This window comes from Sabethes cyaneus, chromosome 1, assembly GCF_943734655.1.
Source record: "Sabethes cyaneus chromosome 1, idSabCyanKW18_F2, whole genome shotgun sequence".
Lineage (NCBI taxonomy): Eukaryota > Metazoa > Arthropoda > Insecta > Diptera > Culicidae > Sabethes > Sabethes cyaneus.
In genome coordinates, this window is record NC_071353.1 from 47,156,717 (window position 1) to 47,183,113 (window position 26,397).

At 37.7% G+C, this 26,397-nt stretch overlaps 1 protein-coding gene across 1 annotated transcript in view; it reads left to right on the forward strand.

The window, feature by feature from the left end:
- Positions 1 to 26,397, forward strand: part of LOC128745648 (hemicentin-1) — a 109,758-nt gene that overhangs the window by 67,108 nt on the left and 16,253 nt on the right. Inside the window, exons 12-14 of the mRNA XM_053842724.1 lie at positions 3,595 to 3,736; positions 22,089 to 22,212; positions 22,373 to 22,602. Of these exons, the coding sequence (XP_053698699.1) occupies positions 3,595 to 3,736; positions 22,089 to 22,212; positions 22,373 to 22,602 (496 nt within the window). The remainder of the gene's footprint in view (positions 1 to 3,594; positions 3,737 to 22,088; positions 22,213 to 22,372; positions 22,603 to 26,397) is intronic.

A 26,397-nucleotide genomic window follows, 5' to 3' on the forward strand; every position in this document is an offset into this window, starting at 1 on the left:
ATACACCAGTCCGTTATCCAACTTCTTCTTCTTCTTCTAGCAACCGAGACCCGGCGTAGTTTTTGCCGGATCAAAAATTTCTCCCTACTGTACTCAGCCGTGGGCCATTCGTCGCCAATTTGTTGCGCGTCTCGACACACGCAAGTCGGTTTCAACCTGATCGAGTCATCTAGCACGTTGAACCCTTCTATTCCTGGTGCCGGTGGGGTTCTTGAAGAGAACGGATTTCACGGCACAGTCGTCCGGCATCCTTGTGACGTGACCGGCCCACCGTGGTCTCCCAACTTTTGTCAGGTGAACTCTGGGAATCGACTAGTGCCCGCAACTCGCGGTTGATACGCTTACGGCACACTTCGCTTTCCGTTTCTACGTAGTCCGCAACACCTTTCGTTCAAGTAAAGCAAGTGCACGTATGTCTTCCGTTAGCAAAGTAACTGTCTCAAGTCTGTAGAGGACTACCGGTTTGATTACCGTTTTGTACATCGACAGCTGTATGCAGCAGCGGTTACTCCTTGATCAAAGCGCCTTGCGGAGGGAAAAGTAGGCTGGAACTCCAGCTTAAATGCGTCATTAAATTTCCTTACTCGCATTATTGTCGGCGGTAACCAGAGATCCCAAATATACGAACTCATCAACCACTTCCAGTTCATGACCGTCAATAGCCACTGACGTGGAAGGCGAACGTTGTTTTCTTTGGAGCGTCTTCCTATCATGTATTTTGTATTCGACGCATTGAGCTGTAACCCAAACCTCGTAGCCTCCGTTTTGAGTTTGGTGTAGATTGCTTTCGCCGTCCCAAGGTTTCTAGTAATAATGTCGAGGTTGTCTGCGAAGGTTATAAGTCGGCTACTCTTGCTGAAGATCGTTCCTCTCGTTTCGAAGCTCATTTGCCGGATCACATCTTTAATAGCGAAGTTGAATAACATATAGCGCAGTCCACCCCTTGCCGCAACCCTCTGCGCGATTCGAAAGAACTCGAGAGTACCCCTGAAATACGCACGTAGCACATTACTCTCTCCAGGGTAGCTTTGATCATCCGCGTGAGTTTGCTCCGAAACCCGGAACTGCTTTCCGGTGGCTCTATTATTCTTCAGCTGACCGATTTCTCTTCGAGATCGGGAGCCTACACGCTGTTATCGTAGAGTTCTGAATTGAGAGACTGGCCATATCACTCAAAAACTCGCATCATTAAACCAACGACACTCACTGATTACGTGAAACGTGTGTCGCTGGTTTAATGATGACAAGTTCTCGCGAGCTACTGAATTGTCATGGCCAGTCTGTCAATTCAGAACTCTATGTTATCGTTTGCAGGCACTCCTTTGCGTCTCTATTCGTTATGATTGTTCAGGTTGCTATACCTGAAAAATCATGATGGTCCTACCCTGACTATGGCCCAACTCCAATCGCTAGTTATGGGTGTTTTCCGGTTCAACACTTTTAATCATTCGCTTTGATCTACTACTGACTGAAATATCTTTTCTCTCACCACTACTCTAACAGTAAAGATCTTCGACCGTCTAGTAACGCACAATGGCCCCAATAATATGAATACAAAACATGAGTGAGTACATTCGATTGTAAGCCTCATAATTACATCTTCTACCGGGTAGACCAGCTGAAAGACAGAGGAAAAGTGAATAGAATATTTGGTTTTCAGTTTTCAGTCGACCGAGTCCGAATTGCCAGGCCTTTCGTTTAACTTCTGCTAGTAGCATCTGTAGAGCCCCCGCCTCCACTTTGTTCACCACAAAACTCTAGTTTGTTTTCTCGTTTGCATCTCGTTTCCAACAGTATCTAGGGGCTTCCTCAGATTTCACTTGACCATGGCCTAAGCTCGAGCATGCTTAGTGGGCTCGTAGGGCACCACCTAAACTTCCATGGCTTCTGTTCCGTAATGGCAGAATTCTAAATCCGGCCAAAACAGCACAGAATAGCTGTGTTGCTTCTAAAAAGGCAGCAAGCGTTTTTCAGAGGCTTGTAATCGAAAATGTCACGGACTTACAAATGTCTGTAATATTTCGGTTACCTTATAAAACTCTTGCCCTAGTGACTGATTGATGTCTACCATGATGTAGATTTTGTTTCCATCATTATGCAATCGAACTTGTGGGTCGTGTTTTGTCCTTTGTTTTCGTTTGTTTTTGTTTTGTTTTCCTTTGCGATTTGAAGTCACTACCTTCTTATAAATAGGCAGACCGGCTCCTTCTGTAGCTCTTTTTGCTTCTGGTTTCCTGGTTATCATTATACGGTCACCGAATATGTACTTTTTTTACATTGGTGACAGTTGATTTGTTCACTTTTTTCATGGTTTTTGCTAACTCAACGTCGGATTTTTCCGATAAGTGAGAGAACCTTTCCCATCATAACCCATACCGAAAATTGTACACTATAGGTTTAAATTGGCTGGCTGGATCGCCAATATGATATCCATTACTTTTGCTATGTCGCACAATTCACCAGAACTGTGTCGTCTCGGGAACCTGCCATTACCCTATTCTACTTTCTTTCTAATTCAGTTATACGACTCTTCCAATATTAAATCGTTTTTCTAACGTCATAATAGATCCAAGGCGTGTTAGTCCATGTTGATAATTTTTTCACTAGTTTTGAAACTATTTTTATTTTTCAAAAAACAGCATGCGTTAATTCTATGGAAATTTTATATTCATTGTTTTGCAATGTCCAAAACAAAAAAAAAGGCTCGAAGCTAACATTTTGCGCCAAAATCCTGGCATGCAAGTAGAAATGTATGTTCTCTTCACATATTTACCTTTGACTTTAAATCAAAAACGTAAATTCATTGGCAGCCCGTAGATGGTGCTCGTAGTTCGGCACTTACTTTCTGGCCCAGTTCAGTCCTAATACAGCAATCCTGATGGCTGGCCTCAGCAGTAGGTACTAGGTACTCAGCCAGGCCAACTTCAATTCGGTTTGAACATTCGCCTCAATTAGTAACCACTCATCGTCGGAGAAAAAAGTGCTCGACAGGAAAATAAGAGAAATAAAACTACTCGTAGGTACTGGTTTTCTCTCTCTCTCTTTCTGATTGTGGGACTTATTTTTGCACTCCTTCCACAAACCACCGACAAACCGCAATAAAGTTCGTTTTGCCTTTATTGACTCTGTTGCTTGTGGTGGCACTGTGGCAACAATTCCTGTATTGAAATCACTGAATTACAACTTTAAATTCAGTACGTGAGTTTCGAATCACAACGCGGTAGTTTGGTTGCGTGTAACCGGAATTTTAACCGTTTTGTTTTGTTATTTTTTTTTTGTATTTTCACCAATTTGTCCCACTGTAAGTTAGCCACGGTCGCATAGTTCGACTTACAGCGCTGTAAACTACCATAGTCGTAACAAGTTTTCTCGTTGTTTTCAATTGTTCCGGCTGCATTACCCGTCCCGTTAGTGGAAAGTGTTATTATCATCGTGCTCATCTACCGCCCATAGACCGCATCGCTAGCGATCCAATCTAACATTTCATGCCCAGACGGGTTCCAATCCTGGTTACAACCTTTTCACGGTTGACTGAAACCGCCATACTAAACATTTTTATCATTCTCTCTTTTTCTCTTTTCCTCTATTTTCCAGCATCCTCCGGTGCAATTTTTCTTAGATAATCTAGAGCCTGGCACCTCGTACCGGATCATTCTGTTTGCAGCGAATGCGAAAGGTCGCTCCGAGCCGGTGATAGTGGATGATATCACCTTCAAGGGTGTAGCCAAGTACACTGGTGAGTAGATTGGTGCCACTACACAAATCGTGTTGAAATTTTACACTCTGGCTGCTCGGCACTTCTGGGCAAGTTCCGGTACACCTGCGGTGCTGTTGTCCTGCTTTACGCTAGTACTCGTAAAGCACGAAGACTGCGCTAGCTGCCCGAACAGGAAGGGGAAATTGTTGCTGATGATATCTGCTGTGACAGGACCTGTATATCATTCGCTAGTTGCCGACGGATTACACCCGTTGATGGATGAGAGGTTTTCCTCGTCTCGTTGAAACGGACTCTTGGGAGCAATGATTTAGCTAGATTTCCATTCATGAGCAATGAGCATACTTGGGAGATTGACCTTTGGACGGGACTGATTGGAGACCGGATAACAATGACGAAAGCAATCCGTTTTCAATCAGTACCTGCCGCACGCAGCAGAGATTGTGCGACTGTGCAGTTCTTTTCTGCTCTTCAATGGGACCTAACTAAAATGATGCGCTGTAATGGGTTTTTAGGGAGTGATACCTACCTATTTTCGTATTAGTTTTGGAAGAGCTTCTTGTCACATCCAAGACAACATAATTTAAAACTTTAAACTGCGAGTTAACGTGAGAAATATAACCGACTTGTATGTATACATGAAAAAAAAAAAATTATTTTAAAAACCCTAAGTCTCTTATTTTCCCAGATAATTTCAAGAAAAATTTATTCCATTTCTTCAGACTATCTCAAAAATTCATAACTCCTAAAGTCCGTCATAAAATTATTAACGACGATGAAAAATTAAGGGGGAATAGTACTTTTTCAATTTAAAAAAATCGAAATTTTTTTTATTGATTATTTCGAAAGATTAACATTTTGACCATATGTGTTTCAAGTCATTTCTATGAATTCCAAAAATTGGCAAAGTTAGTGCTATTTGTACCGCGCATGTCTGGAGCGATTACACAGCGAATAAAAACTTCAACGTCGTTTTCCTCGAAACCAGGTTTTGAAAGTCGGTACCATAAATATCTCAAGAACGACTCAAGCAGTTCTCATGATTCTTTTTTTGTTTCAAAGCCAACAAAATTATCTAGTGTTTGACCCATCCTTTTTTTGATATTACAATTTTTGTATTTTTTAGAAATGTTTAAAGTCAATTTTTTCGACTAAAAACCTTACTTTTATGTTTGAATGTTTGCCATTTTGTTATGCGTTCGAATTTTCAAAAAAGGATAGGTCAAACACGAGATAATTTAATATACTTTCATGTCGTTTTGGAATTTTTTAATTCGGATAAGCCCACCAGCTGCAATCCATGGTACCGCAAATCATGTTTTTTTCGAATGATCATGTTCAAGGAGCCGTATGGGATAGGGGAAGAAGTTCATATAATAACAAAATTGTAAATATTAGTATAAAGTGCAATGTTTAGAGTGCAAAAAACCCGAATCGATTCGCTTTTTGCGTTATCGAGAAAAAAATATTTGAAATAAGGCAAAAAATATGGTGTAAAAAGTATTATGCCCCCTTAAATAAAAAGTTGCAAAACCTTTGTTCTATCTAATAGAAAATTTTCAAAATATTTTATTCTTGTTCAACATGCTCTTGTTGAGAGCCTGAAAATTGGCCTTGGAAAGATACAATACAGTGGGATTTCGAATTTGGCATGCCTCGATTTTGGCAACAAAAGTCTCCATTTCTGGCAACACCAAATATTTCACTTCCAAAAATATGCTCAAATATTAGTCAGTTTCCGCATACATGCTTTAAATGACGAAGAAATGATGCTCTCAGTGTGTTCATGAAAAAAAGTTTGCGGTTTCGAACAATATTTTTATTGCCGTAGGACTACGACTTACCGCGGGTCGCTCGGATAACGGATAACTCTTGGCGGATTTTTCCAACATTAAATGGTTACATTCGTTGATTAATAATATGTAGTCATTTTCTAACGCATTTACATTCAATTTTTTCATATCAAAAAGGGTCTCGATTTTGGCAACATAGGTGACACGCATTTGTTGCCAAATTCGAAATCCTACTGTATATGAATATGACGTCAAAATCAAGATCTAGCGCCATTTTGAAATGAAATACATTTTCAAACAATGATATTTGTATTCCATTTGTCATCTCCGTTTCAAAATAGTTGCTGTCAGCAACATAAAGTTGGGGTGGCCCTTGCATAAAGTCTTGGGTCACTCGTCGCCAATTTTCCTGGTGTTGAAATCGTTAATAAGGCTTGTTCGCGACAAAATTTGGACACCCCTAAACACACACAGCTTTGGAAATACATTAACAATAAGTGAATAATTTTGCAGAGTGGTAGACGTATGTCTGTTCTTTCTGAAAATATAACACTTGTTTATATTACAAGCGCTCAGCGTAAAATGACGTCGAAAGAAGAGCAGGTGCGAAAAGCAATTGTGTGCGGTCGCAATGAAAATCCGGATCTCTCGTTAAGAAAACTTGCCAAAAAGCTTGGATTTCCTCCAAGCACTGTTAACAGTGTTTTAAAATCGTTCGATACTCGCTTGACAACAGCTAGGAAGAAGGGAAGTGGAACAAAAACGGATCTGAGGAACCGCTACAAGGATGCGAAGGTAAAACAAATATTACGGAGGAGACCAGCAGTCGAATTCCGGTGCTTCAAGAAAATTTCCGAAAAATCTCTTTACGAAAAGAAATTCTTAGAATCTCTTTCTCTTCCAATAATTCTCTTTTCTTTTTACCGTATTCCGAGCATCTAAAGAGAAAGAAAATTATGATGTCTGCGGAAAGAGAAAATGTAGTTTTTTCTATTCTCCGCTAGATGGCTTCGAGAGCTTTTCTTTAACTTCTCCCTAATATGCGTTGAAAAAATCATCCAACTTACTTTTTTACAGCTTTTGAATTCATTTATAATAACCAAAATGTTTCATAACATATTGTACTGCCGCCAAATTTCGAACAAAAAACTTACGAAGAGATTTTTTAAATTTTCTTATTTTGGAATTCCGGTGAAATGCCCTAAGAAAACTCTTTGACGTTTAAAAAAGAAAAAGAGATTTTTGATCTCTTCAAGATTTTTCGGGTCAGAGAAACCGAATAAAATTTTTACTTACATTGAAAATGTTTGATACATCTATATAAAACAATAAAAATGTATGCTCCGAGTAATGGAAATAGCAATTTTATTATATTTTTATTGTCATTTTGATGCAAAAAGGAGAAATAATCATCACACAGCGGTTTAGATATCTAAACCGTGCATAGCGTGCAAACATCTGATTTTACGGAGGTGTCTTTGGTGAGGTTTATTAGTTAAAAATAATCTATCTTTCTGAAAACTAGTTGTGTATCCACCTATTAGGGTAATGTAAGTTTCGTTTTTGTTTTTAATGCATGCAAAGTTGCTTACTTTAGTATGGCGTCACAAAGTTGTAGAACATATTTTAAATATACGTTTTCGGTGCTTTCAAATGTTCTCAATTGAGCTTGCTGACGTTTATCGTACGCATACATCGATGCGCGATTTGTTGTTGCTGTTTTACACGTTTTACACATTGATTTTACACGTTTGTTTTTGTTTTCCCCCAGTTATACCCCGGTAAAAAAACATACGTTTGAGTGATAAACGATAAGTTTTTGTAGCCTTTTGCACTGGGCTTAGCAAGCTCTATATGCTGAAATACATATTTTATAACAAAGGCTGTTATCGTTAAAATGTATATTAGACAAATTATAACATATTAAAAAACACACATTTCAATAAACAATCGCTCGTATTTTTAAACAGTTTATAAGATTACACCAACCGCAATCAATTATAGGGGTATTGTATTCAACAAAGTTGATAACTTTGGCATGTTTTGCAACTTTGTGAAGACTTTGTGTACATACGTTCAAATGGTCTATTTTTTATGTAATATATGCTGAAAATCAGTGATTCATTACCGCCATCTAGCGAGGTTATTGCCGCAATTTATTAACGCTATCGAAGTAATAGCTTTACATCGATAATAGTGTTCGACATCGGAACATAAATTGAAGTCCGGGTTCCAGTCCGGAACCGGAACAGAGCCAAATTGGACCGGAATAAAGTCGGAATGAAAAAGTTCGTTCCGATTTTGATTCGGACCAATTTTCGTTCCGATGTTGATTCGATAATACTGCAACGCTTTAGCATTGACTATAAATATTGTGACTATGTGAAAAACTTATCATTTTGGTAATAAGATTATTTTATATCCTTAGTTTATTATTGTTAATATTTACTATTGCTACTATTTAAAAAAACCAAAAAATTGATACTTATTGATATCCATTTTTACCGTGATTTCCCGTTACAGAAAAATAGTGATTGATGCATTATCTACAAACGATTGCTTATTACTTGCAGCGTAACAAAAACTAGGTTATTATCACCCTAATGAGTGGATATCTATAACGTCCACAGACAGACTATTTTTGATTAATAAACTACTCCAAAGATCACGGACTATCACTGACGAACTGACATGACATAGAAGAAAATGTTTTAAAAACTATCGTCCTACACGTTTTGCCTGCACACTGTACCCTCTGTTATGCATGTTACGGAGTAGCTTTTACTTGTATGGTTTTATACCGTAAGGTTTTTACATATGTATGGTTTCATACTAAAAACTCGAGTGCCGCGATGTGGCCATGTCGCGAAACATGCTTTTTTGAAAAATGAGTAGTTCTTTAATAGACGATGAAATTAACACGAGTGTCTCGTCTGTTTGTCTGCAGTAATATCTTCTTTTAGAATTAAAATCTCGATTAAAATGTGATAAAATCGCTGTCTTCATTACTCTAAGTATAAATTTTTATTGTTTTACAATAGATTTAAAACACACTTAATGCAAGTAAAGAAATGATTCTAATTCTCTTACACGAAAAATTTCGAAGAGATTAAAAATCTCTTTTCCTTTTTTAAACGTCAAAGATTCTCTTAAAGCTTTTTGCCGGAATTCCAAAATAAGAAAATTCTAAAAATCTCTCCAAAAATGTCTTTTCTTTTACGTCCGGAATTCGGCTGCAGATCTTTCTGTACCTACCATTGCTCGTAAAATAAAAATGTCGCCGACATTCGTGTACACTTCTAAGCAACGACAAGGCATGAGTCTTTCAAGGTGAGGACTGTGCCAAACCGTAATGATAAGCAAAATACGACGGCCAAAACACGCGCTCGTAAGCTTTACCGCGAATATTTAACGAAGTTTCCATGCGTTATAATGGACGATGAAACGTATGTCCTAGAAGACTTTAAACACTGCCATGAAACGGAATGGCGTTGCAGAACATTTTAGGACAAAGAAGAAAGCTGCAGCTGTGGTCGAGCAAGCAAAAGTTACATCACTACGAGAACGGTTAACAAGGAAATAGGGTAAAGAACCGGTTTTAAGCAGTCTAAGCGGGTCACTGATTGTTTTACCTTATTACAAGCGATGGGTTGACTAAGTGGGGGATATCAGCATACCAATCTTCTTGCTATCTTTAGTTCTTCAAACTGTTACCATTGGAAGACACTATTGTTGTGTTAAACTTTTAATTTTCCGCTTTAAAAGTTGGAGCGGTGGAACTAATTTTGAACAGACCGAACTTATTTTCACCCTCAAGGTGCTTTTTTAAGCAATCCTGAAATCAGAATTTTTTTACGTCCCCGTAAAAAAATCCCTCGAACTTTTTCCCCTATTCAGTAAGTTCGTGTTCCTATCCGCGACCTACTAATCGGCATCTGATGCGTAATCGGCATAGCGTATCGGCATAGATGCGTTAAATGCCATCTGTCTAAATTGTTAATCGGGGCATACACTCACCGCACCGTTCGGCAAACGGTATTCGTCGTCTCTTTTATTCTCTAGTGTTCTTATGGGAAACTGCGAGTTTGACGTCTCACTCGCTGTTCATAAGGATGGTGGGAGAACAAAAGAGGTAAACATAGCAGTACGCACGGTCCGACTCAGAACAGTGTTGTCAAAGCAAATAAAATTGAAACACATCGTTGCTTCATTGAATCACGGAGAAAATCTTCGAAAAGTATTGAAAAAGCTGTCTTTTCTGTTGTTTTTAATAAAGAAAAATTCATTGTGATCATACATTTCTCTTGAAAGTATTGAACCACGTTTTCACCATAGGAGGTTTCAGTTAATTTCAAACCTATAATTCTTATTTCCAGAACCGAACAGTGTCTTGGCAACACGATAGTTTATCAGTTTTGCTGCAGCTGCTGCTACTGGTGAACAGGTTCCGTCAATTCAGAATTTGTTTTCAGTTTTGTTAGAAAATAATAAAACTTTCGTCTAGTGACAAAGCCTTAGATAATAGAAAAAAAAGAGAGTGAATAATATGGTATGTGACAATTGAGTGCTTGACTTTTAGAGTGGTTGTAATCAGTGCTGAAAAATGTGATGAATTCGTTAGTAGCGAGGTGGCGATTGCCTTCAGCAGCTGAAAAATGTACGTTTTTGGACAACAATTTTTAATTCATCATATTTCTTGTCGGAAACCCAGTAAATTCTGTTTGTGTGAATCAAATGTATGGTTAAGTGATTTGTGAAGATGATCCTATCAAAAGATTTTGAAAATATGAATAAAAAAGTGCATTTTCGGATCATTTATTTTCAATTGATTAAAATAGGTGACACTGCTTAACTCGTCCCTTACCCTATACCGTGAAGAATGCCTGCAGAAAAGATTGTTATCGTTCCTACACAGCCATGATGTACCTTCGTAGTTTTGGCCCGATTTGGCATACTGTCACTACGCCAAAGATGTTTTGGAATGGTATGATGCTAATGGAGTCCATATTGTATCGAAGGAGGCGAATCCACCTAACTGTCCAGAGTTACGCCCCCTCGAGCGGTATTGGACACATTCCAGCGTTACGAGACACCATGAGCAACCGTTTTTTCGAAGCAAATTTGTTCATATTTTACCAACAGTCTGACGAATATCTTTCAAAATAGGTGTTTTGAGATGCTATTTAGTAGTACTTTCTCAATACGAGGGCGAAATATTTATTATAATAAGCATCATTGAATAGTGGCGGAATACTTTTCGTTACGGGACACCATCGCAGAAAATGCGTATTCTGAACATGATTCAAACATTTGCAAAACTCTGCTCTGTTTCAATTTTTTCAAAGTCGACATGTTCCGAAAATTTTTAGCTGAAGGCAGCCTGAAACTCAAAATGTAAAAGTATATTCAGGTTTTTGGTTTAGTTTTTAAGATATAATAAAAATCATTTCGTTACGGGACACCATGCGCTGTTGGGCAAACGGTATTCTGCAAATGGTGTCCCGTAACGAAAAAAGTAAACTGCATTATATGGTTTATTTTCTCTAGATTTCTGTTCAGGCCGTCATATTTTTTATATCTGATCTATATTCACTATATTTTGTAACAATAGTGTACTGATTTGGTGTGTTATAGTCTGGTAATAAGACATACGTAACGAAGTACATGTAAGGTAAAGTTTACTTCCAGGTAAAAAGAAATACCCATGTGAGAACTATACTGAAGTATTATAATGAAATGCTTGCCTAATCTTAGGGTTTGGACACATTAGTAATGAAAATGTAGGGGCTGTGGATTAATTATGTAACGAGTTTTCCCCATTGTTGACTAATCGCCCCTCCCCCTATGTAAGATTTTGCATGATTTTGGCCAAAATAACAAAATTCAAAGATTTTATTTGAAAAAATTTAAAACGGTAAATAAGGTTCGTCTTGATGCGAAAGGTATGCTTTATTTGCGCTGCACGCCAAAATGGTATTAAATAGCGAATATTCGAAAATTAGGTATTTTGTGTTACTTCAGACGTATCAGTTAACGTATCATAACGCATAAATTTAAAAGTTTTTAAGCAACTCTACTATTTCATGCAACATTAACAACTCATGTTGCGAACTATAACTATACCATAAGTTGCTATAAAAGACTAATTTTGCCTATGTTTTAAAATAACTTTGTTGATAACTTGCAAATTATTCTACAGTCATAAAACAGTAATATAAAATATAAAAAAATAAAACAGTTGAAAAGGGTCATGAAAACTTTCAAAAACGAAACGCTAAAAAAAGTAGCTGAAAATGATGCCGTTCGAAGTACGACACTTACTATGCATCTTGCAAGCTAAAAAATGTTTTCTGGGCTAGGCTTTCTTGCTAGTGTGTTCAGCGAAGCCACTATAATTGCTAAAAGAGCTGACTAAACAACTTTCAGAAACGGAATTCCAAGTTTTTAGACTATTCAAGTATTTTAATGATAAAGTATACAAGTAAGTCGAAATCGGCGTTAGGTATAAATGTCTTTAAGACTTAACCCTTCTTCTTTATCGAGAGACTTTCTTTACGGGTACAGTGGGTTGTTAGCCTCAGGTCTCTATCTCACTGACGTGGCCGCCATCTTAAGGTGGGAGGAAGCCACTCTGTCCCCTTCACTGTTAGCCTACAGCAACCGAGATTGCCTACCCCAGCCGGCAACACGTGGACGTAGGGGTAGAAGTTAGTAAACAGAGGTTATGGAATGCACATATTCACCCTTTGCCTGGAGCCACCCTTTGTCGAGGGACTCTGCAGCTAGTTATTAGAGTACAAAACAATTAGGTTGATTTGTATATTTTGGATAGGCTTTACGCGTACTTTATTCTGGTTACTTCTATTTGATTTTGCCGTAAATGTCCAAAATAACGTACGCGCAACGTCTGCCCAAAATAGATAAATCACTCTACGGGGCTTGTACAACGATCCTACTGACTTTGGCAGCACCATCCAGTCGAGATTCGAACATACGACGACAGGTATCATACCTCGTTAGGTATTACTCATCAGGCATCACACCTTTTTTGCGGTGTCCAACTTTCATATAATGTGTCGGTTTTTCTGCACAATGTCTAAAAAATATGATTACTAGGTAATGTTTTTGATGTTAAAGTATAAGTTTTGAACAAAATTTAGTAGTAGTATGGCTATATCAAACAGAGATACTTGTGTAGATATTGAATTTGAATCTTGAGGTGCCCGTCTTTACCGCACATTCCCTAATATTACAATATATTATTATACTGTAATCATATTTATACATACTTATAGTAAATACATATTTACTTGCATTCGGCCATCAAAATAATAGATTTGTTATCGTCGATAAAGATTAGTTGAAATATGATGTGATAAGTGCTTTTTCATTCAATTACTTTTTGCGTTAAACAAAACGTTACGGGACACCATTTTGAAGCACCTATTTTATTTTACATAGAAATGCTTATCAAAAGTCAAGCACAGCGCGATTTTGATTGTACATATATGATTAAAGAAAATCCATAGTTCCAAAAAATTCGGATTTAAATTCTCTGGTATATGGAAATAAATGCAAAATTTTCGTTACGGGACACCATTATAAAAGTACCTGTTTTTAAAGGCCGCTTATCTGGAAAATGCTTTCATTTTTCAAAAAACTCTGTATGAACAAAATGTTACCCTAGTAATGAAACATGTTTTGACGATATACAGTTTTAAATTACTTTGGCTTAAAACTATTGACAGAGAATTAATTGCAGCCTTGTCTAAATGATGAAAAAATCTATATTGTTAACCTCCCACTTGCAAGGTGCATTTTAGCATAAATTGTCAATAAACAATATGACAATTCAGGATTTTTGTAAGCTTTATAGTATGTTTGAACATACTACAAACAAATATTTTTAATATTACTACTTTCAAAATTTGCTCTCATGGGATAGATGCGCTTGGAATGTGTCATTGGGCTTTGGTGAAGAGAGTGCTGTCCCCCAGCACAAACAACAAGCAACAACTGTAGATATATTTCGAAAATCTTGGACAAACGCAGCTAAATTGGTTGCCAACAAGTCTGCACTAACCCTCATGGCAAGGGTAAACTCCAAAGTTCGCCAATTTTTCATTCAAACCAAATAAGTAATGTTAATTTGTTTGATACATACATAAATGATATAAAACTGTTTCATGGATTAAACTTCTAACAAATTTGTTTTATTGCAAAATTGAGGTGTCCAGATTTTGTCGCGAACAAGCATTATGATGAGCATTTTCATGCAATACACTTAGCCACCCACAGCCATTATTAATTTTAAAAAGCGCGAAACATAGATTTCCGACGTTTAAGAGCCGCTCTCGCGCCAAAAAATGCCTAAAAAAAATCTTGGTTTTTAAAATGACATCTGCAATTTCGACTTGTTACCGTTAACCTTGTGCTGAAAATATTCATATTTTAGAGCTTTCCGTATCGTGTAGATTTTCAAAATGGCGCTAGGGCTGAATACTCGATGTATAAACTAAGTGAATTGAATTTGAATTTAAATCCAAACCTAATCAAAATTTATTTGTCTAAATCTACTTCAAAATCAACTCAAAACCAATCTTAATCTGGTCAAAATCGAATGCAAATCCAAATTCAACCCGAGTCCATTCAAAATTCAAACAAAATCCAATATAAATCAGTCCAAATCCAACCAAAATGCAATGAGAATCCAAATCTACAATCCATCTCAAACTTATCCAAGTTCAGTCCAAATCCAGTTCAAGTTTAATCCAAATTCAATTAGCTCCCAAAGTCAATCTGGATGTATTCAAAACTCAATCTTAAATTTAGTTCAAATTAATTCAATTTTAGTCAGAATCTAAATCCAAAGTCCAAGCAAAATTCAACACGAATCCGTTATGAATCTAATTAAAATGCCAACTAAGATTCATTTCAAATTTAGTTCACACCAATTTAGATCCAATCTAGTACAAAATCCAATTCGAATGCAGTCTAAATCCAATCAAATTGCAATCCAAATCAGAACTAAAATCAATCTAAACACAATCCAAATCCAGTGCAAATTAGAGCAGAAAATGAAATTCAAATGTATCCGAGATCCAATGCTAATATATACCTAAGTTAAGCGAAACCAAAATTCAATGAAAATCCAATGCAAGTCCGATCCAAATCCTGTCTAAACCTAACCCAAAGTCAACCCAAATCCAGTCCAAATCTAATCCAAAGCCAATGCAAATCCAGTCGAATCTAAATCCGCTATTAATCCGATCGAATCTGTATAAAAAAAAACTAAAACCGAGCTCAAATCCATCGAAACTCAATCCAAATTAATCCAAATTTAATGTAAAAAAAATCCAAATTAATCAACCAAATTTATGAACCAAATTACAGCCAAATTCATATGCAAGTGCCATTAGAATCCAAATTAAATGTGAATTCAGTTAACATTTAATCTAAAATTTTTAATTGCGCTGCAATGACTGATTCTACTGGTTATATATGTTTAGAGAAGTTTCTCAACGTAAAAAACTGTTTCTTATGGTATGAACAATACTTTAATTAATCCCCCTAAAAGTAAAGGGTGTTCCACGTCAAATTGCATTACGGAAAAAAACGCTGTCGAAAATTCCCTAGTCGACCGATGCTTTACAAACTTTCAGACATATAACAAAATATAACCCATTACTAAACTTTTGGCAGATAAATTTCATTCGAATTCAATACCACAACCGTATGCTAGCAACTTACGCTTAACTCCACTCATAAGGTTCTTATAACATCTGGCTGCAGCGTCTTCTGTACGGAAGCCCACTTTTTCTGCATGTCTTCCTCTGGTTTGACCTACTTGGGATGCTTCCGTAGGGCCTGCTTCATGATAGCCTAGTATTTTTCGACGGGCCTTAGTTTGGATGCATAGGGGGGTTTATGTCCTTGGGTGCGAAAGTGACCCCGTTGTGGAGCCAACCACTCCAGCACTTCCTTCGAGTAGTGGCATGAAACTAGATCCAGCTAGAATATCGTAGGCCACTCGTGTAGCTCCAATGGAAGAAGTTCTGCAGACACTCCTTGAGGTAGCTCTGTCCGTTTGCAGTCCCGGTAGTCACGAACGATGCACTCTGTTTGCCACATTAGCAGATCGCTTGCCAAATCAAGTATTTCTAGGAAAACTTTGAAAGTTTCTGCTTCCTTATTTCCTCCGGAACATCAAACGTATGCTGGGCAACAGTAGCCCCGGAAGCTGCCGGAAGTCCGTCTTGACGTAAGTCTCATCATCCATGATGAGACAATGAGGCTTCGTCAGTATCTGGGTGTAGTGTTTCCGGACCCGTGACGGGAAACGTAATTCGCCATTCGTCAAGATTTGGAGCCTTCTGCACTTTATACTTACGTTTGCAGTCCCTTCCGTTCCTTGGCTCTCTGAACGAATGACTTGGAGACAGATTCAACTGTTTGACCACATCTCTGACCGAAGCATTGGGATTCTCCTTAAACGCTTTCACGACACGCTTGTGATCCTGTTCACTTATAGAACATCCATCCAATGCAGTCATTGCTCCTTCCGTTTAATGCTCAAAGTTTCGTAGTAACGTGTAACCACACGACTCACAGTTTAGTGCACGATTCCGAGTTGCTTTCCGATGTCCCGATAAGATAGTTGAGGATTTTCTAGTTGCTTGCGCAAAATTAATTCCTTTTCGGGTGACGCCATTTTTTTCTAATTTTCGAAAAATTGACAGTGATAAAAATACAGTGTGAACAATACACTGTAAACTACTTCTACCCAAATTTTCGAGAAAAACTACCCAATGGGTAATTTCCTACAGCGTTTTTTCCGTGGTCCAATTTGATGTGGGACACCCTTTATTTGTTGACGCCAGCGAAGTGGCGTACTGCTGCATAACCTGTTTCCGTCTGGGTAACCCCTTGGGAATTCGAAGTGTCTCTTGGTGCTGCAAATTCACCAATTCACCACAATACCCTGCAAATTCGCCAGCGATATTTCTGCAGTGATTCAAGAGTCTGGATGAAAGGCCTGGCTGGTTGGCCTCAACGTCAAACTGTGACCACAGAGGAGGAACTTCATTCGAGATGTCACTATCATATGGTCCCAACACCGGTGATTGACTTCAGGCTTCGCTGCAGGCGCTGGAGCATCCTGCATAGGACGATGGCCTATGTACTCCGCTACATCGGTAATCTACGACGAAAGATTCGCAGAAAGGTGCTCAAATTCGAACCTCTTGACCAAACAAGTAAAGAGTAGAACCCTTTTCCTACCATATTTTGCTTTCATTTTGGCAATAAAATGACTTCGGCACTTTTGATCGAAGCAATAGCCCCCATAATCTGAAACTGTTAAAAGGTACTCATGCTTTACTATGATAAAAATAAAAAAAAAACTTTTTCGTGTTGGGAAACAATCATAATTTCTTAGGCAAAGTTGCAGAAATACAAAGGCCAACCAATTTGCTGATATTTCTATCTCTTTCGGGTGTAAAATTACAAAGATTTTTTTTTTTGAAAATAGTTTTTCATGCATAGTTTTTGTTGCTTGCATTTTACAAGAACATACTGTACTAGTTGATCATCAAACTACTTAAACACACGTTTCTGCAGAAGGCCACAAATATCCAGAATCTTTCTTTCCAAAGTTATCGCTTATTTAAGCTTTATTTTTCCTTAACTTTACAGTCCTATTGAATAAAATGGACCAAGTGGATATATTAAATCAATGCTTCACCTTGAAGCTTGGGCTATGTGCTACAAACTTGCATAAGTGCCGCTTGTCCCCACGCACCCATATGAGAGTACGGCAAGCATATGTTTTATGTGTTTTACGTAAGCCATAAGTTTTATACACGCACACTGGTTAACCGTTTTTTAAAGCACAAGAAAAATATTTAAGGAAGCTCCATAAGCATGTAGAACATTGTAAACTTTGAAAATGAAAGGAAAACTATACATTCAAGCATTCTGTTGATAAAGATTGAAGCAATTTGAAAAAAAACACTATTCACACATAAACTTTCCGTACTCCAATAAGGCAGGGTGGGGACAAGGATCACCTATACAAGTTTATGGTAACGGGTGGCAACTAAAATTTTGGAATTTTTTTCTCAAGCTGTCAAAAAAAGATACATGAAGAAGATCTGATTTACCAAAATTAAAGATACGTTATCTATTGTTGAAAAAAAAAAATTAGTGTACATTTGAAAACGGCCCGTAACCGGCTGTTCGGCGAAGCTTTTGTTCGACGTCGAAACAGAAGCGTTTTACGGCCGTCATGTCAACTTTGCGAATGCATCTCTTGATTCTACCAATCAACTGTTTGCAATTCGTGGCTTTCCAGTTATTTTTGTACACCAAGAAACTCAAAATCCCGAAGAAATCTTCGATTGGGCGCACTGAGACAGATTTTTCGGGTCGTGGTTTTTGGGTAAAAATGGGATCGAATGGGTATTCAGGAACGATTGTGTTTTGTTTTGGCGTAATGCGATGATGGTCTATCCGGCCAAAACACGTATTGTTCACCTGCATGATGGTTTTGTAGAAACGGGATGCAAATTTTCTTCAAACATTCGTCTGGTGCGTCTTAATTGATAGCCAAACCAGAGAGCTTGTTGATGAAAAAAAGGAGAAAGAGAACGATGTCCTTCTGCGTGCATAATTTTGGCTGGTCTTCCACTACCTTGCTTGCGAATAGTTGTTGGGCATCTTAGGATATGGTTAACAGTCGAAGCCGCCACATATTTGCTTTTTAAATGTTGGTCCGTATACTTTTTGCCGAGATTTCTGTTGCAGTTCGTAGAAGTGTACAACGCGCTTCCGAAATGCTTCTTGTTTCGACGCCATTTTGGCAAAACTGGGCAAGCATAAACAAAACAAAAAATATTAACAAAAAGAGGAGAGAGAGAAAGCTAGCACATACACACTCACATTTCTCTCTGAGCTCGTTTGTTGTTGAGCATAAGGACCGCGAAAAAATTCCAAAATGTTAGTTGCCACCCGTTACTCGATCTAAACTTTAAAGTGAAGTACTGCTTTCATGTTTCCATTCTACCCTATTGGCTCGTGAAGTTAGGAAAAAATAAAGCTTAAATTAACCCGAATAAACCCAGAATTACTTAACAAAATCAGTCCAATTTTCAATGTTATTGCATCAAAGTATATATAACGCTCACGCTATATACAACGCTCGCTGCCTAACCTAAATTTTTATTAAACTGTGTCCAATTGCCTTCGAAAAACGTTATTAAATGTTGGAATTAACAATTTGTTTTTATTTTATGGTGAAAAGTATAAAATATGTCAAGTGATGCCATATGGTATCATTGGGATGATTCGGGTTAACGATAACTTTATAAGGAAAGGCCATAGAGAAAAAAGCGTGTGTTTGAAGTGCTCCGGTAATTGGCTAAGACAAAGTGTTTTTGTAAAATGCAACCAACAAAAGTTAGGTATGAAAAACTAATTTTTAAAGAACTTTCTAAGAATATGCTCTATAGCTCTAGAAATAGATAGAAATAGAAATGTTATTTTTTAAGGCAAATTTGCTTATTTTTACATTTTTTACAACTTTGCTGAAGAAACCATGTCTCTAACTACTAACACAAGAAAGCTATTTTTTATTTTTATCATAGTAAGCCATGAGTAACTTTTGACGCTCTCAGACGAACGATCAGCAAACGCAACGCAAACGTAAACATTGCTCCGAAGTTTTAATTAATTTCCTTCAGCCAGGTTTTGCATGATTTTAAAAAGGAAGCAGTCTAAAATAACTAAACTTTGAGATTTAAAATATGAGTCAAGAGTAAGAAAATTCACGCACAGATTAGTTGAGCAAACATTCAGCACTGCAATTCATGAAATAATTGCTTTGAAGGGTAGAATACTGAGAAAGACAAACACTGTCAGCAGTTCAGTAGTCGAATCCATTGGCTGACGGATAAAAGAATAACCTACTGGGGGTAAAACTGTATGAGCTGAATGCGTTTTATATTCGCCTTCATGCAGGGCTATCATATTTTTTTTAGCACTGACCTGGTGCACGTACGGATGAATATTTTTGTATCAGAATCAAAATACTTAAAAAAATATTATTAGAAAAAATATTCACTAGCTTCATCGAATAGTTTCTACGGCGTTTCACGTTAGTTGGTAAATGTCTATTGTTCTAGTATAACAAAAAAGTACTTTGATTATTACAAAACTTTCCTAAAGACACTGAAAAATCTGTAGAAATTTTTTCATAATAATATTATTTCAGTTGTTGGAAAAACTCGCTGGAAAATCATTTTCATCCTTGCAATTATGTTCTGCGATGTTTGGTTTCATAGTTTTGTATGTTTTGTGGTTTATCCGTGAAAATTTGAAGATTTTCATTGGTCTTCTCTGGGAAAATAGAAGACCTCGATTTTTTGTATATTGTCCTCTCCCATAGGCCCATTGCTATGCTATGCTCGTATACACAATTTCATGAAATTTGTTTGAATTTGTACGACGAAAATACTCTAGCTTTAAACGATATTAGTCACTTGTTGGACTTGGTTATTGGACAAACAACACCTGAAAAATATTGTGGGCTTCCTGATATGTCAAAAAACGTAACACTATTGTCATTTAAGCTCTGGTGGCGAGTTGAACAGTATTGACAGCCGTTTGCTGTTTTATCTTATCGTTATCAATTAACGTCAGGCATACTGTAATATCAAATCAAGCTTGAAAACTGATCTGCCGTGGCGTTCATTATCGTTGTTGAATTATGCGTTGGAATACACTGATTGGCATAATTTATTTCGAGATTTGAATTTGCATTACAAAACAAAAATGTTTGGGAATAAAAAGCGAATAAAAATTCACCTGTTATCCATCTGGCTAAGGAGGCTGTTGTCATGCAAATTTTTTTCATCGGCGGCAGATTGGCGATTTGAATTAATCAGTCAGCAAGCAAAAGGTCGTCGAGCAACTGATCTCGGACCGACCAGTGCCCGAGATTAGTCGCCACTATTTATCACTTTTTACTGTTTCATTTGATAACAGCGGCAAAAACTGATGATTCCTCTGAAAATAAACAAATTCCGGTTTCTTTCTGCGGCTAAAAAACACGTGTTTTCTTTCTATTTGTGTCACACTATTCAGGCCTGATTTTATTGGAATAACTAAATATTTGTAGATTGTATATATTAAAATGATGTTTAATTACCAAATTACTTTTTAAAGGAATAACGTAAATAGTTGTATTGGTTAGTAAAATAATGTATTTATTTATTTCAAGTCAAGATTAGCATATCCTTGTATCTATTGTTGTTATTAATATAAACATGGAAAATACTTTTTTTTTAGATCAAGCTTTGAAATACCTAACACCTACTCCTACCCACTTCTAAATATACCATAAAAAACATCTAAAGCATCATTTTCGAATTTTTATCAACTCGAAACGTTATGTTTCCTGTCTTGGGCATGATTGCCTGGCCAATGCTCACAACTTGTCGAGCGCTGGTGTCACTTTTGAACATGCTGTCTAAATTGTCCATAAAATGTATTCACCGGAGAACACATTGGATCTATTTCCACTGTCCGGTGCTACCATCATCGTAGACATCGGCAGACACTGACACTGACACTGTTGCGTACAGGTTTAAATTTCCAACCCGTCGATCTACGTGCCTTCCTCGACGGCCAACTGGCTGGCTGTTAACGATGAATTCGAAACCCGTTCTTAGTTATGAAATGTACTCGCACCAGCATTACATGTCGGCGGAGAATACATGCACTACCGTTGATCCGAGCATAACTTCGGCGCCCTTTTTCGATTCGTATCGATGGCTGGTCCGGAAGCATACCAGTGCTCTGAAAACTCCCGGAAGCAAACTGCATCCTTTCATAAGTATAAATTTTCCGACCAGTACTAATTTGTTCCGATTCCCATCATACATTCTGATACAATGCTTTTCCTGCACGAGAGCTCCTCGGGCACCGTTCTTCCCTCTCTACTGCAGCACTGCGCAGACAATTTTCGAAAGGAAAGCTCAGCGGGGAAAATGTAAACCTTCGCTTTCTCTCGCACTGTCGATGCTATATTTCACCAGCCAACGATAAACGGAGGAAATGTACACAAAGTATAATAATACAATTTATCATACTTGCATAACAGCAACATCACGCCATACCCACAGCCCGTTGCAGTGGATGACTGGAGCTAACCCTCTTGCCTTTTGGATGGCTGTGGCCAGTCGCAGAGGTGCCGACCACTCATGTTTGGCTTAGGGTAGCTTTGGGAGGCAATAAAAGGCTTTATAATGCTAGTCAGCCCAGAGATACAATGCAGAGTTCACATAGTGATGCACTTCTCAAATGGACACTGCTATTCACACGTTTTTGTGGAATCGCTCAAATACGCTAGTATCGAAGCAGTTGGGGTGTAGTAGTTTAGGCAAGAGTGCCTTTATGCAGCTGCGAATACAGGTCCTGTCGCTGTCTATAGGTTCTGCCAAAAAAGCCCGAAGCAAGCGAGCGTCCAGAGAAAGAGCGAAAAGGCTCAGAGATAATACGTTTATATTTTCCGTGATTTATAGGTGTATCCAACGTTATGAATGTTCCTTTATCGCCAGTATTAGCCGCATTAACACTTACGGTAGCGATCCTGTTTGCCGTAGTCTGCATCGTGTTGGCTACCATCTATCGACGACACGCTAGCAAGTAAGTTGAAAAAAAACCCGGATAACGACCATTTTCCGAGCTCCGGAAATCCTTTTGTCCGATGTTTGCCGTTTGTATGTTTATTATTATGACACATTATCGTTCATCTTGTTTATGCTGACTTCTGCCACTAATCATTTCCTGCTCGTCGTCTCCACAGGAACTCCTCCAAGAAACTAAAGTCAGCCAAAAGCGCACATCTCACCTCGACCCCGATAGACTGCCAAATTGACTCATCCGCACACCATCACCACCAGACGCACGATCCGAACGGGATGCAGACTCCGTTGGTGGACGGCAGCGGGACCCTTGGTCGGCGCAGTCCGCAAACATCCGGCGAACCGCCCGACGGAGACGAAACTGACCCGGATGTTATACCCAATCAATACGGTAAGTGAAGCTGCAGGTGCACCTGCTGCGGCGCCGGCAGCCGGGAGGTATGGTTTTCTGAGTAACGATGTGTACCTGCCAATCTAGGCTGGGATGTATTATTTGCCTTGATATATTAGATATTTGTACGTCGTTGGCGTCCAGCAGAGCTGTTCGGTACGGTACGATTGAGCGATTTTGGGATTGAGTGTGACTTGGACAGGCATACTGACTGAGCAATAATAGTTGAATGGAAAGTGAGTTAGGGCTTTCGGATTTTCATATATGCAATTATTTATCAATTGGTTGTGTGACAAATTTCAGTCAGGTGGTGACTGCTTGGCACTGTTGGAGATATATTGTTTTCGCAAAATGAACATAAGAGGTGGGCACTAGCATCTGAAATTAGCTAATCAGCTAATTTAAGTAAAATGTTGGTCAAATTAATTACTAGTTATTTGAACTTCTTAGTAGAATACCTGAAAAGATAAGAAAACAATTTTATTATCTGAAGTAAAAATTTAAAAAATTAAATATTAGTGTTAGAGACTGTAGCGGAAACCTATGAAGCCGATTAAACATTGAACCACTAACTAAAATGTTAGCTCAGTTAATTCGTTGTTAGTGGATTGCCAGATAGATTAGTGCTCATGATAACCAGATGTGAAAATATAGAAACGATGATTAGGTTTAAAATATGGTGGATATATTCATAATTAAATTCATCAGATCAGTAAGATAAAATGAAAATAAGTCCAGTAAGGCAATCTCAAAAATCTTGATTCAATCCATTATGTAAATTACAATTGCATATTATGATGCTCATAGGAATCCCTTACCTCTTTACAAAGAATCTACGTTTTGTTAAGAAGACATGACGCAGGTGTTCGGAAATATTTTAGATTCCAAACTTGCTTTTATGGGCCACTATAATTCCATAACTTGCAAGGTAAATAACATGCTAGGTGTACTTGAACGAGGTCCCAATTAACCGCGTTAAACAAATCTCTACTGTACATTCAAACTCTTCTTCTAACAGTATAGTGCAGTCTCAAAAATTTCTTTCCACTGATACTCGGTATTGAGCTCCTCGTCACCAATTCGTTGAGCGTTTCAACACACGCAAGTCAATTTGGTCAACCTGGTCGAGCCATCTAGCACGTTCCCACCCCCCCCTCCCTTTTCCAAGTAGAGCCTGCAGTTCGTGGTTCATACGCCAAAAATAGAGAGCCTTACAGAGTCGCCATCTTAAACCGAAAATTCCAATCGAACAAAATCAGTTGTCAAAAGTAAGTCCAATCGAACAGGAGACTTGTCAAAACACCGATTAGAGAGCCTTAAAAAGAGTAACGACTAGAGAGCCTGTTAAAGATAGAGAGACGCCATCTCAAATCAAGAACATATTTTGAGCAGATTTTTCTGAATTTTTAGCAGCTTTTTATGAATTATTTAAAATAAAAGCTTCAGAGAAAGGTTCCTTGAGTATGTTATTATTATATGTAGCATCAAGAAACTCGAAATCTTCAATTTAAATCGCTGGTTTTAAAAGAATTAGCAATAACAGACAGCAGCAGCATAACTATTTACGATACGACCATTAACTGTGGTAAAATTATCATGAAAAGGAATTACATATCTAGATTTTATAAAAATTATTTATTCCAAATATCTGTTGATCATAGAATAATCTGTGCGTGCGGCAACACTGACAGACGCAACTGCATTGTTGCTAGATTATTTGTTTCAGATGGCGACTCTCTAAGGCTCTCTAACCAAAAATAGTCCGCAACACCTTTCATTCAAATTCAACAAGTGAACGTATGTCCTCCGTAAGAAAAGTTATTGTCTCAAGTCCGTACCGGTCTGATTAGCGTTCTGTATATCGTCAGCAGTGCGAGGCGGCCTAAGAAGGTTCAACTTCCAGTTTGAATGCGTCGTTTAATCTCCTTACTCGTATTATTATCGGCAGTGACCAGAAATCCCAAATTTAGAAACTCATCAAGCACTAAACCTCGTGTTTTTAGTCTTGACCTTGAAATGCGATCAAGCATATATATTAATATTTTTTGATAATTATAATAGACCGTTGAATTTTTATTAAAAGATGTGGCTTTTCAGTCTCGAGTTTCTTACGAAAACTTTATTTTACGTTCAGCTGACGTTTCGAAGAACTATGCCTTCATCTTCGGAGCAACTATTGTTATAAAACATTACAATTATTTAAACAATCTTCATCATTACACATAATTACTTACAACGTTGATAAATGTTTTCTTAGTCAAGTGTTTAAACATGAAAGTGTTATTTTTGTTTAACCCTCTATACTGAAAGCATAACAAAATGGACGGTAACGGATTTTTTACAAACTAACTATTGTATTGGCTAACTTAAAATTCCAACTTACACTATAACCGTCTACGCACATCACAACCAGATCAATTATTCCAATAGGAACTTTCTAATATGCTGCTGTAAACGAAGCTTCTGTATTTAATTTGTGAGACGGAGAGAAAGAGTGTAAAAAAATTAGACGATTACTGAGCAAGTGAATGCAAAATACCCGAATATGCCACATTTAAATTATTCGTATCAGTTCTAAAATTTATTGTAAAATTTATTGTTATTGTTTCCAAACGAAACGATGATTTTGTTAGGTTATGGTTCAAAATTCGCTCTACCCTTTGAGAATAATCGCGAAATTCCTTATTTCAAAATTATTGCAGACTTAGAATCGATTATTAAACTTGAACCTGACGAAACGTTACAGGCAGCATACCGCAACCAACTTGCCAATGTCATGCAAAATTATATATACAAAAGAAAAAACGGTTTAATCAACCCGTATTCCGATCAAGTCAATCGTTTTCTGACAGAAGCATATCACATTAGCAGCAGGTTCGTACGCGACAATCCGGACGTATGTATTTTACCCAACCCGGTAACAATGTGACGGCTCCCATACTAATCAAACGTACCTAAAACTGCTGGTTCATGGTTCACGACAGATGTTTGAAAGCGGCGTAAATATCGAAGAAAGGGTTTATTATCATTTGTTTTGGCTAAAAATCCCTTGTGCATATGAGATCTGAATTGGTTTATTATTTCAATAGAGTATTTTACGAACTGACAACATTATGTCAAGTACCAAAACGTTTCCGTGGTAATGACAATAGCAGCATAACTGGTTCTTCTGTCATAATAACATGCTCTATTTGGTTCTGTCATGTAACTGAGTGTTTTTTGTACAACTGCAACGATCTCTATTGCTTGGATTTACTCTTGAATTTTGCTTAACTTGTTCTGTTAACGACAAAATCGATCCAGCAATCATGAAAGAGCATTTCATTTTGAATTGCGCAGCGGTTAACTTTCAATGAAACACGCAATATTTAAATACTTTAGAGCAGACAACTCGTACACAAGAGTGACCATCTTGTAATAAATACCGCTTTTTACCTTGTAAACAAATCAATCAAGCAACCCACCAAGAATTCAAACAGTTTTACCGAAAACATGAAACAATGCTAAAATAATCAATACGCACTTTTCAAATCATTGTCCAGACAGCTTTATGCGTTCACATTTAACGTAACAAAAATTAACATTTCCTTTGGAAATCGAAGGTGCGTCAATTTTGACCGGCACATAAAAACGATCGTCGCGACATTTTTGACACTGGCGGGTGTTATGGGAAACTGGTAATAACTGTCACTTTGTTACGGGGTAGATTTTACCGGCCGACAAGGGAAACAAAACAGTTATAATGAATAGAAACGAATATGAGTCTAAAATGCAATCCCTTGTTGACGACGTAAA